Below are 19,963 nucleotides of genomic sequence, written 5' to 3'. Positions count from 1 at the left end.
GGGATCAGCAAATCTTAAAAAACATGTCAGGGCACCTGGGTGGCTCAGTTGGTTAAGCGTCTGCCTTCGGCTCAGGTCATGATCCCAGGGTCCTGGGATCGAGCCTCACATCGGGCTCCCTGCTCGGCAGGAAGCCTGCTTCTCCCTCTCCCCCCTGCTTGTGTTCCCTCTCTCGCTGTCTCTCTGTCAAATAAATAAATAAAATCTTTAAAAAAAATAAAAATAAAAATAAAAAACATGTCAAACTCTTTCTGGTGTATTCTGGGCAGTAGGGATAGAGAGGGCACTTCAGTATAAGAATTGGCAATGGGTGCACCTGGGTGGCTCGGTCGGTTGGGCATCTGCTTTTGGCTCAGGTCATGATCCCAGGACCCTCGGCTGGAGCCCCACATCAGGTTCCCTGCTGAGTGGGAAGTCTGCTTCTCCCTCTCCCTCTGCTCATTCCTGCTCTCTCTCTCTCTCGTGCACACACTTGCTCACTTTCTCTCTCAAATAAATAGAATCTAAAAAAAAAAAAAAAAGAATCGGCAATGTATCTCACTGCAAAGACTGCATCAGGCGCCTCCTTTATTTTTCCTTCCAATCTCCCCAGAGTTTTTGAGAAAGGCTCTTCTTCTGGGTCACTGTCTCTTCATGGTGCTCTCAATATATGACTCCAACAGGAAGATGGTTTCATCCACCTGAATCTCACTGGCATCCAACCTGAGTGAAAAAGTGAAAGCAGGGCGCCTGGGTGGCTCAGTTGGTTAAGCAACTGCCTTCGGCTCAGGTCATGATCCTGGAGTCCCTGGATCGAGTCCTGCATCGGGCTCCCTGCTCAGCAGGGAGTCTGCTTCTCCCTCTGACCCTCCCCCCTCTCATGTGCTCTCTCTCATTCTCTCTCTCAAATAAATAAATAAAATCTTTGAAAAAAAAAAAAAAAAAGAAAAAGTGAAAGCATTTGCCCAGACGGAACATTCATTATTTGAGATTAGAGGCCATGGAGAATGGCATCGAGAGCATTGTAAGAGATGGTATGAAGGGGGAGATGACTGCAAAGGTCTAGGAACGAAGTGATAAAGGTCTAGGAACGAAGTGATGAAGGCCTGCATGAGGACCAAGATGAAAGGCCCGATTTGAGACACATTACTGAAGTTAAATCAACAGACTTGGTGAACAAGAGTGTGTAGTAAGGCAGTAGAAGCTGAAATGCTTTCAGAGTTTTTAAGCTTAGGAAAACAGGTGGATTAAGTTCTACCAATTGAGCTGGGGAAGAAGAGAGTGAGTTTAGGTTTGCTTGGGTGAGGCTGGAGGGATAGCAGGGTATTGAGGTGGACTTGTCTGGAAGGTATTTTGAAACATAGGTTTGAGATTTATGATGCTTACTTGTTGACATTGCGCTTCAAGGTTTCTAGCTGCTGGCGTTCGGGGGCTGTGATCATCTCCTCTATTTCTTGGAGCTGTACCTCCTCTGCACCTGTAGCCTGCATAGATGCAATGATGGCTTCCACCCTCTGAGACTTTTCTAGTAGACGCCTGTCAGGCAAACACAGCTCTGAGGCATGTCCCCTAGCCTTGGTGATTCTTTCACCCGTAGAATCCCTCTTCTCCCATGTTCCTGGTCAAAGTGGATATTACCACCTTCCAAAGACAGTTTTTACAAGTTTAACTAGAAATATGACTTCACCCCTGAAGCTCTCACTGCCTCTCATCTGCACGTAAAGTTTAATGCCAGTTTGTACATTTCTGATAAATTTAATCTGCAAAATTATTTCACTGGGGGTATATCAGAACAGTTTAGACTAATGTATGATTTAGGTCAACCTAAGCCAATAATTCAATGCAACTAGACAAGTTATTGTCTCTATTGGTTATTTCTACAGGAAATTGCCCTTCAAGACTTTGACCTTGAAAAATGTAATTACTCAACTGAAAATGCTACTCACTTGTTCTCTTTGGTTTCAAACTGTCTCCTTTCTATCAAGTTGGCTATGCTCTGAGGGGAGAGAAGACAAGAAATGCACATGGTTCTATTTAAGTAGCTCAAGTAAAATGGCTAAAGGGGACATGAGGGTGAGATGTGTCTGTGTGGACGGAGTGGGGAGAAGGTCCAGAGAAATTACCTTGTAGCACCTGTGCAGCAACATTCGGGCAGCTGACAGGATGTTCACAGTATATAAATAGAAGGTCCTGGATGGGGCATGGTCTGGCGTTTTGGGAATTTCCTATTTGTCCATAGAAAGAAAGAGAAAAGAAATCATACTGTTCTTCAGAAATGCCAAGTAAACACCTGTCCCATCCAGAACGACTCAGCTCTCTCACTTAATATTTTCCTCTTCCCCAGTCATTCAGTATCTGTGTTTACAGCAAAATCAGCCACATGGAGAGCTTTTTCTATTTGACTGTAGGCATCTTCAGTGGGGAAGAAAGAGAAGGCAATTAACATTTTCTGAGCAACGCTTATATGCCACGTAGATTGTATTTGATCTTTAGGGCAAACCATATTATTTTTATTACCACCATCCATCACCATTTTATTGATGAGAAAAATGATAGTAGGTAATTTGCTCAGCGTAACTGGGTCAGAGGCAGAACTGTGATTCTGATGTCCTAATCCATTCTGTCTGTTTCCTCATAGGGCATACACATGGCTGTGCACACAGTGAGGACCCAATAGATACTGTTGGCAGATTTAATCTATAATAGACTTAAGGCCTGAGGAAAGGACAAATCACAAGGACTAGGAGCTACGGAAAAAGGGCAATTCTGGGGTGATTTCTTGGCTGTGCCTCTTTTTAACTAGGCCATTTAAAGCTTCCCAATTCTCTTTCAAGTGCTTGCTATGTCTCTGTTAATCTTTTTTTTTCTGTCTCAGAGCTGGAGAGAGAGTTTGCTTGGGGTTCAGGATGTTTGCCTCGGAAGTTTCTTTCACTCTCGGCCAGCTCCACTGCTTGGTGATTGTTATGCCACTGCTTACCTGGAGTGATATGAAATTTCCTGAGAGCATCTTGTAAAGCATATCCTTTGCCTCCTTTGCTGGAATCATTGCAAAGTCTTCTACCTGCTTCTGTTCCAGGTGTTTCTTTTGCAAAACTAGACGGAATATTCTGGCACAGCGAGACCCAAACCTGGAAAGGAGTAAAGAGAACAAATGGCATAACATAGATTAGTTTTAGCTCCTAGTCACAAATGGCGGTTGCTGTTTCCATGTAAGGAGGAAGGACCAGAGAGAGGAACAGTGGTCAGGGATTTCTTTCACAACTCCACAGATTGATGATGGTACTGCTAATCATAAAGGAGTCACTGCCCACTGACTCACCTGAGTACCTGAGTTCCTGCATTTGTAAGTAAAGGCTTTAGGAAGCCTGGTTAATTGGCATCTTTGGGAATTAAGCGTTAGGGTATTTAGGGTGAAGAGCAGTAGTGGATGGGATCTGTAGCAGTCCAGTGGAAAAATGGGCAAGATGCACCAAGATGTATGTACACTGGGTGCTTACATAATGATCAAATTGCTTATTCAAATAAAGTGTGGACCCCAACCCTGAGCAGGGTGACCCTTGACCCTCTTACCTCTCCTGTACGACAGACTCCAGAGTGGCTGTGGCTAGGGATCCTAGAGCTTTATGCAGGTCTTCGTGTAGAGCATTAAGGTCAGTAATGTTTTGGCCTGGTCACTGTGATCTTAGTTTTAATCCTAAGTCTCTAATTCAAAATTGAAATGCTGTTTTGTTTTTCACATTGGTCTCATTTATGGTTTGTAAGTATTTCAAAAACTCAATTTACTAGGATTTAAGTCAGGGTTTTGCTTAACTAAAATTCGGTTAATTAAAAGTCCTTTTTACTTTTTTATCATCAATGTATTAGTTCAATTTTCTGACTTATTTAGTCTACTAAATATTAGCCAATTTTTTTTTCGTAAGTCACCATTCTTCTTCATAGTTCAGGCTGCCTGACTGTAAGGAAATAACTGCTAAGGATACTGATGACATACATTCCTCCACCACTGTCGCCAGACTTTCCAACAAACTCTAGCTATTAAAAAAAGCAGAGAGACAGAGAGAGTGTGTTAACTGAATGGGAAGTCCAGTGATTCCATTTCCAAAGGAGCAAATCTGGCCAAGAGTCTGCAGCAGGTAGCCCTCCTATCAGATGATGGTAGAGAAACTGTCTGAGCTGGCTAAGTAGAAAACGAGGCTACAGAAGAAGGATACCAGGTTTCAGTGGCAGAAATAAACTGTAAACACAGCAGAAGAAAAGAAAAAGAAAAAACAAAAAAGAAAAAACAGACTTACTGGATCATCTGCCAGTAGAGTGAGATACTGATCGAGAACTTGTTTAGAGATGTTATAGCCAACAGGTAGGGATCTGAAGATCTATGGAGCAAAAAGAGATGGTGAAAATGGGATTGGGAACTTAGAATTGCTAACATTATTGAAATAAAGATGTTTTAATTTCAGATATCACAAGTATAACTATGTCCAAATATACAGCAACATTGTAAGAGTAAAAAACCAGAAACAATCCAAATGTACAATAATAAGGAACTGATTAAAATAAAGTACAGCATGGCTACTAAATGGAACATGAAACTGCCATAAAAAATGAGATCTATATATACTGATATGAAAAAGGCTTAGATATACTGTCATATGAAAAAAGTAACTTTAGAACAGTATGTAGAGTATAATCCTATTTTTTTTTTGCTAAAAAAAAATATACCTATATCTACATAAATGTGAGACTATACATAAAAAAAGGTCTGAATAAATAGAGGTATCAAACTATGAACAAGAATCCCTGGGGCTGAGCTGGGATCACACAAAACTATATATATATTTATGCTAAGGTATGTTACATACAATAACAAACCCGGATTTTAGAGGTTCAGTTTGATGAGTGTTGACAATTACATATACCCATGTAACTACCACCCACAATAAGATATAGAACATGCCCACCGTTCCCAGAAGTTTAGGGGGCTACAACTTAGAAAAATTATACTTTTCTATTGTTTGAATATAGATCATGTAATTACTTTTGTTGAAAGAAAAAAGCCCTGAAATTTTTGTTATGTAAGAAGTTTAAAATTTTTAAAATAATATAAAATGAAAATATAACTATATTTAATATGGATAAATATAATTATGAAATATAAATAAAATGTATTTGATACATTAAATATTCATGTTTTAAGAAACAGGTATATTAAAAACAAATTTAAAATACACAAAATTAGTATACTGAACAAAACAAATATAAGGGGCCAAATAACGTTTTGAGCACCAACAAAGGGTCTCAGATTACAAATAGTGGATTCTTAGAACAATTAGGAATAGCTTGTACTTTGACTAAGAAAATGGTTTAGGTTCTTTTTTTTGGGGGGGGTATATGTTTTTTTTATTATGTTATGTTAATCACCATACATTACATCCTTAGTTTTAGATGTAGTGTTCCATGTTTCATTGTTTGCATATAACACCCAGTGCTCCATGCAGAACGTGCCCTCCTCAATACCCATCACCAGGCTAACCCATCCTCCCAACCCCTTCCCCTCTAGAACCCTCAGTTTGTTTTTCAGAGTCCATAGTCTCTCATGGTTCGTCTCCCCCTCCGATTTCCCCCCCTTCATTCTTCCCCTCCTGCTATCTTCTTCTTTTTTTTTTTTTTTTTAACATATAATGTATTATTTGTTTCAGAGGTACAGATCTGTGATTCAACAGTCTTGCACACTTCACAGCGCTCACCATAGCACAAACCCTCCCCAATACCTATCACCCAGCCACCCCATCCCTCCCACCCCCCACCATTCCAGCAGCCCTCAGTTTGTTTCCTGAGATTAAGAACTCATATCAGTGAGGTCATATGATACATGTCTTTCTCTGTTTGACTTATTTCGCTCAGCATAATACCCTCCAGTTCCATCCACGTCATTGCAAATGGCAAGATTTCATTCTTTTGGATGGCTGCATAATATTCCATTGTGTATATATACCACATCTTCTTTATCCACTCATCTGTCAATGGACATCTTGGCTCTTTCCACAGTTTGGCTATTGTGGACATTGCTGCTATAAACATCGGGGTGCACATACCCCTTTGGATCCCTACATTTGTATCTTCGGGGTAAATACCCAGTAGTGCAATTGCTGGATCGTATGGTAGCTCTATTTTCAACTTTTTAAAGAACCTCCATACTGTTTTCCAGAGTGGCTGCACCAGCTTGCATTCCCACCAACAGTGTAGGAGGGTTCCCCTTTCTCCGCATCCCCGCCAACATCTGTCATTTCCTGGCTTGTTAATTTTAGCCATCCTGACTGGTGTGAGGTGGTATCTCATTGAGGTTTTGATTTGGATTTCCCTGATGCCGAGCAATGTTGAGCACTTTTTTGGTTTAGGTTCTTAAGGGATGGATCCCCAGAGACCAAATATTTCAGTACCTACCATCTGAAGAGAATCCCTGTCCCACCTCAAATAATAAAAACTCTTCCAAAGGCTCAAACCTCAACCTAAACCCAGGCTCTGTGTATAAGAATTAAAATATCCAACAGTCTGTCAGAAAAGTAGTACACGAACATGAAAATCACCTCATTGGAAGACAGTGGCTGGGTGAAGGGGTCAGTAGAGGGAGTGGTAATCTCACTCATCCGAAGCATGGTCCGCACGACCTCGCTGCTGGTCTGGGTTTGAAAAGTGAACTGCAATTCAGAATTCACTCTGCTGGCTGGCTCTGGCTATATGACAATGGCCACATCTGGCAAATAAGTGAATGTTCCTGATTCAGGCCACCATCCCACCCACTTAGATATCACCTGGTCCATCCTGTTGGCAACCGCACTGACAATGGCTTGGTCACGGAAGTGCTGGTGGAATCTGTCAAGGTTGGCCTGCCAATAAATCCCATCATCTGGAACAGGCTGGGGAGGGGAAAAGGATTAGAGAGAAACATTTAGATACAGGGAATATGGTGAGTTTTCTGGTGAGGAGCTTGGATTTAACTGTTCACTATTCCTTTTCTTATTCAGTAGCAACTACATGGGGTAGAAAAAAAATCATTCAATCATGTGGATTAGTGCCTTGACAAGACAAATTCATAATACCCAACTTCAGATTCTCTAAACTCACTTCTAATCTTTATCTGAACTCTTCTCCAGTATCTTTAAGTCTCCCTTACCCTCTCTTCCTGCTCTCAGCACATGACCTTGCCTCTTATTTCATAGAGAGAAAACAGAAGGCCTTTTTTTTTTTTTTTGGCATAAGCCATTACGTCTGTCCAATGACTGAAGTAAGTTAAGCCTCAGAAGGGAGACAGCAATGGAGTTCACACTTTGTTTATTCTTGGTCAATATTTAATGAAGTTCATAATCCTACTACTTCTCAACCTTGTAAACTCCCTTGTAAACTTGTTATCTTAGTGCTCTTTCTGCCTTGCCTCAGGATGAGGACTCCTGGTCCCATTACCTCTTTGTTATCTGTGCTGTATTTTGGTCTCTTGGCTTTGGGCTCCCCAGCAGCATCTTCATCAGATGATCTTCTCCTTTTACCTTTCCCTGCCAAATAAAGCTAGGTTACATCTCATATGAATACAGGAAATCACTGAACCTCAGAGCAGGTGTCCCTCCATCCCAAGACATCTCCAGCTGCCTCTAGGTTAAAATTGCCGAGGAGCTACAAGAAATTCCAAGGCAATGATGAAATCATTCGAAGCTCAACATATTCAAAAAAGAAAGTTCTAATCTTTCTCCCTCAAACTGCTCCTGCTCCAAATGCTTCCTTTCAGTGAGTGGGACCATCATCCTCCCCAACATGCAAGTCAGACACACAGTCATTCTTGCTATCCCTGTCTCCTTCACCCTTTCTGTATCTAATTTTTCACTGGGTTTGTCTACATTTTACCTTTGCCCCACCCTTTCTGCAAGCAGAAAAATCTTTTAAAAATGCAAATTAGATCATGTCACGTTCTTTAAATCCTTTAGTGGTTTTCCTTTGCTCTTAGGATAAAGAACAGATGCTGTATGAGGTCTTGCATGATCTAGCCCCTGCCTTTCTATCCTTATTGCATGGCTCTTGTCGCTCACCATGCCTTAACTACACTGACCCATATTTACTTCCCCAAATATCCTATTTTTTTCTCACTGCACACTATTCCTTTTGCCAAAAATGTTTATCCTCTGTACCCCTTCATACATTACTTCACTGGTTAGTTCCTACCTCTGTTTCAAATCTTAGCTTAAATGCCACTTTCTCAAAGAAGCATGTGCTCTAAACCCTGATAAGTCCGGTCCCCTGTTATATATTTTAATAACATCTCATACTTTTCGGGTGCCTGGGTGGTTCAGCCAGTTAAGTGTCTGCCTTCAGCTCAGGTTCTGATCCCAGGAGCCCCATGGGGCTCCCTGCTCCACGAGGAGCCTACTTCTCCCTTTGCCTCTGCCTCTCCCCGCCTGCCTCTCATGAATAAATAAAGAAAATCTTAAAAGAAAAAAAAAAACACCTCATACTTTTCCTTCATAGTACTAATCACAGTTTATTAGTTATATATCTATGCGGTTATTTGATTAATGTAAGTTAATTAGATTACATTAGGTTTAAGCCCCAAAAGGTCAGGGACTTGGTTTTTTTTTTCCCCATCATTTTACACCACAGTATCTGGCACAGGGTAAATTCACGGTAACTGCTTGATTGATTCATTCATTCATAACAATCATTGAAGAAGAATCCACAGTCCCAGGGGTCAAAATTCCTTACCGATCAAGCTCAGTTTAGGAACCAGGTACATGTCCTTTTCACTGATGACAAGAATGGGGGCAGGTGGCGGTGGCCCCGGGTCTGAATTCTCAGTGGCAGGCACCCAGGGGCAACGCTGTACAAAGTGTGTGTCTGCTAGCCGCACAAATGTGTTTGATACCTCAGCATAGTCCATGGTCTTGCCATCTGCACAACAGGAGGAAAGAGGCAGATGAGATGGCCTAAGTTAGCTGAGGGTGCAGTCCTGCAGCCAGCCAATCTATGCTTTTGCTAACAGCTATGGATACAGTACTGACCTTCCATAGTCTCCGTGAGTCGGTCTGCCACTTTCTTCACAACAGCTGACATTGTCATTTTGCCATTCAATAGCAGCTCCTCCACAATGAGCTCTCCAGTGTCACTATACAGTGTTTTGGCAGTATAGATGTACCGGGGATACCTAAGCATTCGCAACACCCGGCTGCACTGGGCTTCATACTCCACTACACCACGTTTGTGCACTTGATATATCACCAGGTTATGTTGGATGAGTACACAAAGGGCTTTTTTCACCTAGACAGGACCCAAAAGAAAGAGGAAAGATCTGATGACATGGCTCATTTTTGTTGCCCATTTTTGTCTAACAGTTTACTAAGTATTAGGAGATGGCTGGCTAAGCATCTCTGTGCTTCTTTCCTCCCTCCACTGGATAAGTTATTAAGAATCACATGTCAATGGAAGAAATCAGTAAGATTCCTCCCTATGATGCTCATTTTTCCGCTGATCATTCAAAGTACAACGTGGGGTGCCTGGGTGGCTCAGATGGGTTAAGCATCTGACTCTTGATTTCGGCTCAGGTCATGATCTCAGGGTTTTGAGATTGAGCTTTCACAACCGGCAAGGCTGGGTGTGGAGCCTGCTTAAGATTCTGCCTCTCGCTCTGCCCCTCCTTCACCCTTGCGGGCGTATGTGTGTGTGTGTGTGCTCTCTAAAAACAAAACAAAACAAAAAAACCCCAAAGCACAATGTACTTCCCCTCCATTATTCTCATACCTTAAAGGTAGCACTGAGATTAATAGACTTCTTATGAATAAACGAGGTGTGGCATAATAGGAGCAAAGATCTGCCTAAGAAGCCATGATAAACCAGGAATACCTTGAGAAGCAGAACCTTAAGGCCTACATCTCATCCCCCGCAAGCACCCCGCCCCCATAACACTGTTCTGTTCCTAGGGCAGACTTTCTCCCTTTTTTATTTTGTGGTGTGGGGAGGAACAATATTCAAAGGTAGGTAAAAGAATGAAAGCAAATTTGGGATGCCTGGGTGGCTCAGTCAGTTAAGTATCTGTTTTCGGCTCAGGTCATGATCTCAGGGTCCTGGGATTGAGTCCCACATCGGGCTCTCTGCTCAGAGGGGAGTCTGCTTTTCCCTCTCACTCCCCTTCTCTCTCTCAAATAAATAAATAAAATCTTTTTTTTTTTTTTAAGATTTTATTTATTTGACAGAGAGAGAGGGAACACAAGCAGAGGGAGTGGGAGAGGGAGAAGCAGGCTCCCTGCTGAGCAGGGAGCCCAATGCGGGGCTCAATCCCAGAATCCTGGGATCAGGACCTGAGCCAAAGGCAGATGCTTAATGACTGAGCCACCCAGGTACCCTGAAATAAATAAAATCTTAAAAAAAAAAGAAAAAGAATGAAAGCAAATTAATGTCATCCACACATACCTGATCCAGTGATGTTCCTGTGTCGTGGGCAATTACTCTCAGTGGCTGGCTGCCAGTTCTGATTAGGTGGACTCCAATTTTTTCTACAATCTCTCCAAAATGCTCTTGCAGCAACAAAGAGCAAAGTTTAATTTCTGCTTGAGTCATTGTACTGAGGAGTCTCAGAGCTAGGGGGAAATAAAGGCCATATGTTGGAAAATTTTTCTCTTATGGTGGAAGTAGAGCTGCTGAGTGTAAATTCATGTACTTTCTGGAGGGCAATTTTGACATTACATGTTAAAAAAATTTCGTTTTAGATACTCTGTCTCAAGAAAATAATAAAAATGTCACTGTTATTCTCCTTATTATACTGATATACTGGGAACAACCTAATGTCTAATAATAAGGAGTTAATTCAATAAATGATGGCATACCCATACAATGGAATACTAGCCACCATTTAAAACAAAGTATAATACGTATGAGCACAGAAAATTGTTCATTAAGTGAAAGAAGCAGGTTAGAAAGCAAAATGTAGAGGAAAATTCAATTATGAAAAACAAAAAAGAAAAATATGTATGCATAGAAAAAAAGACTGGAAGACTATATGCCAAATTTACCTTTATGGGATTATATGTGGTTCTGATTTTCCTTAAAAATTGGGTGTAGATGGTTTTGCGATGTCACAGACTTTAGATTCTATACTTCATTGATTGGAAGAATTAAGGCCACTGTTCACAGCCCATTGGGAATGAACAGGTAGTGTCATTCCCAGTCCATAAAGAAAATGACAACTTAGAAAAAGAAAATGAGGTAAAGAAAGCTTCTCAACTGGGTGTTTCAAATAGGAGACGAAGTATGTTGTCTGAAGGGCACTATTTAATTCTAAAATTTCTACTCCTTAACAAAGTAGATACAAACAGAAACAGACATAGTGAGTATACAGTATAATTACTTCCTTATTAGTTTGTTCATTTATTCTCCCAAATCCCCAGAGGCCGAGTCTTTGCCTCTCAGCTCAATATTCCCATCCACACGTCTTTGGGGCACCATCCCCAGACCCTGTGCCATCCCGGAAAAGGACTTCCAAGGAGCTTAGCTCCTGGCTCTTCATTCCCTTCACGCAGGCTCCCGTTCCAGACTTGGTGCCCTCGTCCAGGGACGGGGCCGCTTCGTCCAGGGAACTTTTTCCACTAACCTCTGGGTCAATGCAATCTAACGCCGCCGAGCTGTCCACGGCGGCTTCTTGCGGCTCCCGCTGGCCGCCGGGGCAGAGGGGGAGCCCACGGCTCTTTCTCGCAGGAGGACGGACAGCCGGGAGGAGGGAAAGGGGAACAACGCGTGCCGCTCTACCCCAGAGTTTCGGTGGTTTCCGGTGACGCTCTTTCTTTCTTCTCGCTGGAAGGCTGGAGGACCTGCGAGCCGCTGTCTGAGGAGCCGGCGGGCGGGCTGCGGCGGGCGGACTCTCCTTCCTGCGCCTCTTTGGTGCTGGGAGGCGGGCCGCGGGGTCGCCGTCCGCGCCGCCGGCTCGCTGGGCCCGGCGCACTCACGTGACCGACGCGGGCTCTGGAGCGGCCGGCCGCACTGAGGAAGCGGCAGCGGCGGAGGCGGCGACCGCGGCCGGGAGGTAGCGGCCTGGCAAGGGACGGGCCGCTGCCCTCTCGGACAGCCGCGGCGGAAGAGAAAGATGGCGGAGGCCTCGGCGGCCGGGGCGGGCGCAGGCGCCGCTGTCGCCGCGCACCGGTTTTTCTGCCACTTTTGCAAGGGCGAGGTCAGCCCCAAACTACCGGTAAGAGCCCCGTACCCTCTGCGCTTGGGCATCCGCGTGGATCCTTCGCCTCGAAGTCCCCGAATGGGTCTTCACCTTCTCGCACAACCCTGATTTCTCTGACACCAGTCTCGCAAATACGCTCTGCTCACTGTTTTCTGGTCGCTGGCCCCAAATCCCGGGCGTCCCGGCCCTGGCTCCGGAACTCCCGCCCAGCCCATTTCCCCCTCGGATGTTCCACTTGCCCCTCCCTCCCTCTCTGCCCTTTACCTGTCCCCCTCCATCTTTTTGTCTTTCTTAGCAAGTTCTCTGACAACTCTCGCCTCAGTTTTCTTTCACTCTTTTTCACCTTGTCTCCTTCCCACGTTGACCTCTCTTTCCCCCTCTCGATACTCTTTCTGCAGTTGCTTCTCACTTTTCTCTGTGGCCTTTCCCACTTTTAACCGGATCCCCTCCCCCATCCCCAGTGGAGCCAAATAGCGGATTGTTGGAGATTGTCCCTATTCGGTTGTCTCTAGGGAAGGAAGGAAGAAAGCACGAAGAGAAAGAGAGGGGCGGCAGGTAACTGTGGGGAGGTGAGGAGGATTTTGCTCTTCAGTGGTTTCCAAGGCTCTTGTGAAAGTGAAAACAAGTATACTAATGACTTGCAGACTGCCTGTGCTCCCTGTCACTATTGAAGGAAATGGCTTTAGGAAGAAGGCAGGACATATTGTTGCAACTTGGTTATTTTGGTTGTCCTGCTGCCAGTGTCTTTAGCATCACCTCCCTTCCCCGCCCCTTCCCCGATTCTGTCTCTTCACTTAATAAAAAGATCCAGGACAGAATGCTGGGGACTGCATCCTTTGACATAAAATTGTTTTTTACCAGTTTCTGCCCGATTGTCTGTTAGCCCCTGGAGAGGTGGTGCTACCGGTGTGAAGAATGTGCTTCTGCAGCAGGCTAGCCAGCTGCAACACTCCAAACCCAGCTCTTTTGGGTTGGGTTATAAACTATTGCAGGGAGACCCACAAGGGTGAATTGTAAATCTACCCTTGGCCAACCATCCTGAGAATTAGTTATGGTTGTTCTTTTCCTTGGAAATATCCAGGTTCAACCTTAAGACAGGGTGGCTACATAACTCTACCTCCGTTATTTACTGTCTCAGATACAGTCTGTGAGAAATCCTCCTAAAGTGTGTCTGCATGCATGTCTTGTTCCTTAGAAACACAAATGGAGTCTAGTGATTAAGTGTGTCAAGGGTATTTTAGCCTTTTCACCCAAAAGTTGTGTTTTTTCCAGGATTTTATGGCATTTTCTTTCCTCTGTTTGCCCCACACCCTCCAGGGTCATAGTTTTATCTATGTGCTATTTTACTTTTGCTTGCTGATTCAGCTGTGTGTGTGTGTGCATGCCTCTTGCTATCTCTCAGTGCTAAGAAGAGCAGGTGCCTTGGTTTTTTTGTTTTTGTTTTTGTTTTTGTTTTGCCAGCGGACACCAGAGCCTCCGGAACTCTCTAACCACAGAGAGGGAGTCTGGAATTCAGCCAGTATGTGTGTGACCAGTGCCACACTGAATGTGATGCCCTGTTGAACATTGGAGTCTTCTGATCTTTAAGTGCTTTTCACTGTTTGCCTTTAAGAGTGAGAAAACAGTCTAATTTCCCAGAACTTATTATATCTTCTCTTAACATCTCAAGTCCCCACTTCGTGCTCTTGAAAAGGGATAGGTTGAAAGACTTGGTAGGTGTTTTTATAAGCCTTTGTTTGATGCCTGGAGGAGAAGTTCTTGACCTTTTTAGTCTCATTTATTATCTGTCATGACTGATGTGTAGATTGAATACTTTCTGCATACATACAAAGTTCTCAGCTGAATGTTCTGGAATTCAAGGAATATGTGGTTCCTGCCCTTCAGGACCTCACTATGCTGTTGGAAAGACAAGACAAACATGGAAAAAGTAACAACATAGGTGAATGAGGGTGGATAGTATGTGGTTTAGAATTCAGTGAGAGGGGGATATGAGAGCATTGGTGATGTGAAGTCAGGAAAGTGACAGTTGAGATAGGATTTAAGTTGAGTTTTGAAGGATAGGTAGAATTCAGATTGAGGAGAATAGCGTAGACTGTAGAAAAGAGAAGGAAGGAACATTTAGTAAATCATTGTTATGCATTTCTAGGAAAAGGTGCAATGAGGTCAGGGTTATAGTTTTGATTCATGCATGAGCCAGTCAATTTCATCTTGTTTCATGGATCTTTAAGCCTAAGCTGTCACCTTGAACATGTAAGAATGATCAGATCAGATAAGTATCTGGTTCGGTACAAATCTGACTGCTACTGAAAAACCAACTCAACACTGGTAAGTCAGTAATATGATTTTCATATATATAGGAGAACATTGAAGAGTTTTATAAAAGTAATTTTTTTATGTGAACTTGAGATTCCTTCACTATAAGTACTCAGCATAAGTAGGCATGCATTGTTTCTTGAATTGGACAAATGTGATTGGAAACCAAATGTCTTTTTGAGGGTAGCCAGACCCAGGTTTTCTGGAATAAACTTTGTCTTCGTGTTGATTTAATTTGCATCTCAAAAGGGTGCTTCCTCTTGTGCTAGTTGGATCACAAGAACGGTCATTCCTGAGTGCTGTCCTCTCTGAAAACCAGAGGTGGAGTATCGAGTTTACTGTCAGCTTTTAATGAGCTATATTGCTAGGTGGGTTTCTTGACCCAGTTGGTGGGAAGGACTGCTTGCTTCAGAGCCATCTCATCTCTTGCCAGTTTATACCTCCCCTCCACCCCCCCCCCGTAGAATCATAATGGTGTTCAGTGGAGTTAAGTTGCAGGGTTTTGGAACTCTTATTTCTTCTCCCTTCCCCGATTTCTAGGGTATAGCACTTCTTGATACATTCGGAAGTGAGTGCAGGTAATAGCAATAGCTTACCCAGTGGTTCAGCCCCGAAACTCCCCTTAGGTTTTTGTTTTTGTTGATTGTTTTTCCTGTTGGTCCTACTACTCTGAAAGATTCACGGGCCCAACTAACTTTAATGTCTGTATTAAAAGAAATAATTTTGGTTATAACTCCTGAGAGAGAATGGAATATGCCTAATGCTATGTAGGTTAAGCCAAATTCAGTTGAATTAATTTGGTGAAATAACACGTCTTACTGCTAATCCTGATCTATCCATTTTACTTTGTGTGTCTTTAGTTTGGATCCTCCTAGATAAGAGAACAAAAGGTTTATTTAGAAAGATACAAAGATCGGGGTGCCTGGGTGGCTCAGTCCTTGGGCGTCTGCCTTAGGCTCGGGTCATGATCCCGGGATCCTGGGATCAAGCCCCGCATCAGGCTCTCTGCTCTGCGGGAAGCCTGCTTCTCCCTCTCCCACTCCCCCTGCTTGTGTTCCCCCTCTCGCTGTGTCTCTGCCAAATAAATAAAATCTTCAAAAACAAAAAAAGAGAAAGATACAAAGAAATGAGGAGAAATCAAGATAATTTTAGAATGAAAATACATTCAGTGGTACTGTTATCATTAGACATCAGAAAAGAATCTCTGTTGGGGTGCCTGGGTGGCTCAGTCGGTTAAGCATCTGCCTTTGGCTCAGGTCATGATCTCGGGGTCCTGGGATTGAGCCCTGTGTTGGCTCCCTGCTCAGCAGGGAGTCTGTCCCCCGCCCCCCCCCCCCCAGCGCTCTCTCTTTCTCTCTCAAATACATAGAAATCTAAAAAAAAAAAAAGAATCTCTATTCTAGAAGTAGCTATAGATTTAGGAATTTCTCTTATGAAAAGTGTTTTCCTATTTACAGTGAAAATAATTTTAGTAAAATTTGAATTTTAAAATAAGAGAATTTGATTATATGCTTTAAAACGCTTAGGGTTTCAAGTTTACATGTGTTGGGTAAATGGCATTGTGTATTTTTGGGTAACTTAAAATTATTTTCAAAACACAGCAGAAGCTTCTACCTCACCTGACTGTCCTGTTGAGAGACAATGTGAAGCCAAGACTGCTGGAGATACTATGCTACATTGAGGGATGACTGAGTAGTACCATAGAAGGCTGTGTCATGCGATGTAAAGGTGTCATTCCATCCCCACACTACCCTATCCCCCTTTTAAATCAAGGCCAGAGAGTATTACCTGAGATTGCATCTGGTAGAGTATTCATTAAATGGGTGAGATAAATCATATGCAGAGCAAACTACTTTTGATGTTGATGAGACTAGGGTGATTCTTAAGTGTTTTATGGAGATCAGAGTATCCAAATCCAGACAAGAGACCAGTGTAATTAAGGACTGCCTAGGTATTACTCACCTCTGAGGCTCTGCCTGAAGGAACCAGCAGGCTTGTTTCTCTTTCACATCTCCTTATTATATCACCTTTGATCTAATAAGATGTCATCCTTGTCAATCAGTAATGTTACCTGCTTTGGTTCTTGACCAGGTGCTATACAAGTGATTATCATTGTGCTATGCTTGTAATGACTCTAATACAGGAAAACTTTTTTTTAAAAAAAGATTTTATTTATTTGAGACCGAGAACGCACTTGCGAATGGAGGGGCAGAGGGAGAGGCAGAGAATCTCAGTGGAGAGCCTGAGGTAGGGCTGGATCTGAAGACCCTGCGATCATGACCTGAGCCAAAACCAAGAGTCAGACACTTAACCAGCTGAGCCACCCAGGTGCTCCAAATACAGGAAAACTTTCTAACCATCCCATAGTAAGAGTAGCTAAAAAGTACATCTCATTTTTTTTAATTAAAAAAATTATTTTAAGTACATTTCTTAAAAATTTCGTGATTCTTAAAACTCTAAGCTTACTGACCTCGCTTTTTAAGTTGCATGATTCATAGGAAGATCACAGAGCAGTGTCCAAGTAATGTTAGTAGTTTATTGAACTTGGGGAAGGAATTTAGTGTTTTGAGCTGGGCTGGAGAGGTTTTCCTTATTAGATATCTTATATTCTCCTATTGGTGACTCACCAGCTAAAAAGTCTGCTTGATTAGCATCTATCTGGTACTGTGTGGCAGTTGTTTATTAGGTATTGCTTGAATGATGTGATGAGTTATATTTAAAAGCAGTGGCTTTAGTGTTGTGAGATCTTTATCAAAATGGTTCCAGCGGTACAAAATGTAGGTACTACCATGTGAAGTTTGAATATATGGTGTCAGTAAATATATTTCCTGCAAGGATCTAGAAATAAATACGTATTCTTATAAGTAGAAGGCTAGTTCTGGCCTTGAAATTCTACTGATATATAGACATATATATACTGGGGAAATTTGGGGGATTTTTTTCAGTATGAGGAAGAACAAAATTCTTAAACTCACTGCAGATAAAATCCCTTGTACTTTTTTGGGAAGTACCAACTGAATGCTAACACTTTGTGTTTCTTTATGTTTACTTGGCTTTTTATGACCTTTACATACATTCAGGGAGGAAATGCTAATAAGGTCTTTCAACATCCATCTTATTAGAAGAGGAAAGAAGATGTGGATTGCTTCTAATTCTCTATAGTCAGAAGGGGTCTAAGAATAAGCCTGTGGATGCTGACTTTTTAAAAAATCTCTTCACAGCCTAATAATGAGCAATAAAGGAGATAGCGTAAAACAGTGGTTCTCAACTGGAAGCAGTGTTCTCCCCAGGAGAACCTTTGGTAATGTCTGTAGTCATTTTTGGTTGTTCTGATTGCAGGGGGTGGGGGAGAGAGGCCAGGGATGCTGCTAACATGCTACAATACACAGGACAGCTCCCCACAACAAAGAATTATTGGGCCCAAAATGGTAAGAGAGCTGAGGTTGAAGAATCCTGGTGTAGAAGGATAAAGAGATCGTCCTCTTGTGTCTGTGGTGTGTAAGGTTTTGTTCTGATGTGGCTTTGATTTCTAATTTTGGGATACTGATGAGAATTTTCAGTAAGATAATTGAGACCATATAATTTTAGCCAAAGCCCTGATGGGAGGGATTATTTAGCACAGTAGTTAGTGGCTGCTATTCCATTACAGCTGTATCTGTTGGGGTCACTTTCTCTACTTGTGGTTACTGAGACCAGAGGAATTGGATCACTCCTCTCAAGTTACACACTGTAGGGCAAGTTCTAAAAGAAAAGTATCCAAATTTTTTGTCATTTGGGAATTAATTGAGGTAGTAACACCACTTGTAACTTAGTAAGACATCTGGAAATTCCAGTTTGAAAACAAGGCAAAAAGCAAACAAGCCTAACTTAGTTTCTTTATAGTTCATCTTAGCATTAATCAGGTTTTACTTTCTCTCTTTCTCTTACAGCTCTCTTAGAAGTGTCATGAACTCAGGAGATTTTGTGTTTAAACTTTCAGTTTCTTTAAACTCTTGGCTGAGAGGGTGAATTGAATGATCAATCCTTGTTCTGATACTTCAGATGACTAGAGCTAAGTCACCTGACCCTCTCTGTTTACCTTAGTATATACTACTGTAAAATAATATTGAGGTATACCTCTTGGAAGCCTGAATGAGCATTCAGAGAAATGGAGTATGTAGTCTTGGATTAAAAGGTAGTGTAGGAACGAGCAAATACTTATTTGGTGGAGAAATAGGACCTTTGCCATAGTAGAAACATTTTAGGTAGTTCTTATAGTTTCATGTGCAGAAGTGTAGGTTAGATTCTGAAAATTTTTTTTAATTCTTAAGTTCAGTTGTTAGCAAGTCAGAATTCCTTTGAGGCGTCGAGGTGCATGTGTATCAAACAGAAGTGAATTGGTTCTCATGATTTTTAGCTGAGCACACTTTTCTTGTATGTTAAATAGATTGTCCAGCCTCTTTTCCCAAATAGGCCAGTTTTTTTTTCTTGAAAATCTGTTAAGGTAGGTAATCTCTCTCCTTGACAATTTCAGCAAGTGTCACAGAGAAGTTCTTAAAGACAAGGTATCCTATATTTACCTCTTTGTCATTTTCCTTGATATTGTTTAGATTTGAACAGACTTTAAATCTAGAGAACCATCTTCCAGTAAAGGTTTCATCATGTTTACTCTTTTTTTTTTTTTTTTTTTGACCAAAAAAAGATATTTATTGAACAGTTACCCACCACTGGAGTTGACTTAGGTAGGCCCGATGGAGGGTGTCTCCACCTTCCTGATTTATTTTCAGCCCTTGAGGGCATCATTGTAGATCAAAGCCAAGGCTCCCAGGAGGGTGACATATTCCTGGAAGTTCACCACCTGGTCCTTGTTCCGGTCCAGGTCGTCCATCACCTTTGCAATGTCAGCATCCTGCAGCTTCGCACCAATGGTGAGCTCTTTCTGGATCAGCTCCTTCAGCTCCTTCTTGCTCAGAGTGTTCTTGTCACCTTCCCTGCCCGAGCATTTATGGAAGATGGCCACGAGGAGGCCAATGGCCTGATCCAGGGGGCACGCCATGGCTGGGCACTGGGCTCAGAGTGCTTGGCTGGGAGAGCGTCCAGGGACCGCCATCATGTTTACTTTTCACCATGCTTAGAATTTATATTGTCAAAATAAAGAGAAAATCCCATAGTTACATGCCCTTTAATGCCTTTTTCTGGATTAACTGAGACCTGCAGGTATCCTATAGTGATGCTGATCTTCTAGCCTCGTGGTTCTCAGACCTATTAGACCCAGTGCCTTCTTTTTATAATAAATATTTTGAAATGTTCCTTTTAATGAAATGAAATTCACATAGTACAACTTCCCTACACATACAGTTTTTTTAAATAAAATTCTGTAGCTGTGAGATAAAGAATAAATAAAAAAATAATTCATGACGCAGTGGTACACATTTCAGTCTGTAAACACTCAGTTGTCCATAACATATTATACTACATGTATAATGTAGTAGA

At 42.3% G+C, this 19,963-nt stretch overlaps 3 protein-coding genes across 9 annotated transcripts in view; 1 reads left to right on the top strand and 2 right to left on the bottom strand.

The window, feature by feature from the left end:
• Nucleotides 1-537: 537 nt before the first annotated feature.
• POLR3C (RNA polymerase III subunit C) lies at nucleotides 538-11,741 on the bottom strand. Of its 6 annotated transcripts, XM_064588386.1 has the most exons (16): nucleotides 11,603-11,739; nucleotides 11,025-11,198; nucleotides 10,426-10,592; nucleotides 9,021-9,276; nucleotides 8,725-8,910; nucleotides 7,438-7,526; nucleotides 6,789-6,893; nucleotides 6,564-6,710; nucleotides 4,272-4,352; nucleotides 3,960-4,011; nucleotides 3,550-3,610; nucleotides 2,957-3,107; nucleotides 2,103-2,204; nucleotides 1,926-1,975; nucleotides 1,366-1,515; nucleotides 538-702 (listed from the first exon to the last, which is right to left on the bottom strand). In XM_064588386.1, the coding sequence occupies exons 3-16, from the start codon at nucleotides 10,570-10,572 to the stop codon at nucleotides 621-623; spliced, it is 1,659 nt and encodes a 552-aa protein (XP_064444456.1). In that variant the 5' UTR covers nucleotides 10,573-10,592; nucleotides 11,025-11,198; nucleotides 11,603-11,739; the 3' UTR covers nucleotides 538-620. The 6 variants fall into 6 exon arrangements, 5 of the variants coding, with proteins under 5 accessions (XP_064444456.1, XP_045752742.1, XP_045752744.1 ...); XM_045896786.3 differs by lacking the exon at nucleotides 11,025-11,198 and having other exon boundaries at nucleotides 11,603-11,741; XM_045896788.3 differs by lacking the exon at nucleotides 11,025-11,198 and having other exon boundaries at nucleotides 6,564-6,674; nucleotides 11,603-11,741.
• A 320-nt stretch (nucleotides 11,742-12,061) lies between these two features.
• Nucleotides 12,062-19,963, top strand: part of RNF115 (ring finger protein 115) — a 70,794-nt gene continuing 62,892 nt past the window's right edge. The window contains exon 1 of one of the 2 annotated variants that reach the window (XM_045896790.3): nucleotides 12,062-12,193. In XM_045896790.3, coding sequence (XP_045752746.1) covers nucleotides 12,092-12,193 — 102 coding nt within the window. In that variant the 5' untranslated portion in view covers nucleotides 12,062-12,091. The remainder of the gene's footprint in view (nucleotides 12,194-19,963) is intronic. The other variant, XM_045896792.3, reaches the window with a different exon arrangement.
• On the bottom strand, nucleotides 19,228-19,573 carry LOC123859184 (protein S100-A6-like). Its single transcript, XM_045896793.3, has one exon. The coding sequence runs from the start codon at nucleotides 19,524-19,526 to the stop codon at nucleotides 19,254-19,256; it is 273 nt and encodes a 90-aa protein (XP_045752749.1). The 5' UTR covers nucleotides 19,527-19,573; the 3' UTR covers nucleotides 19,228-19,253.

The sequence above is a fragment of the Mirounga angustirostris genome, unplaced genomic scaffold, assembly GCF_029215605.1.
Source record: "Mirounga angustirostris isolate CCGP_5_RB_7025 unplaced genomic scaffold, mMirAng1.0.hap1 SCAF_4, whole genome shotgun sequence".
NCBI lineage: Eukaryota > Metazoa > Chordata > Mammalia > Carnivora > Phocidae > Mirounga > Mirounga angustirostris.
The sequence above is the reverse complement of the archived record's forward strand: the minus strand, read 5'-3'. Positions and strand labels throughout refer to the sequence as shown.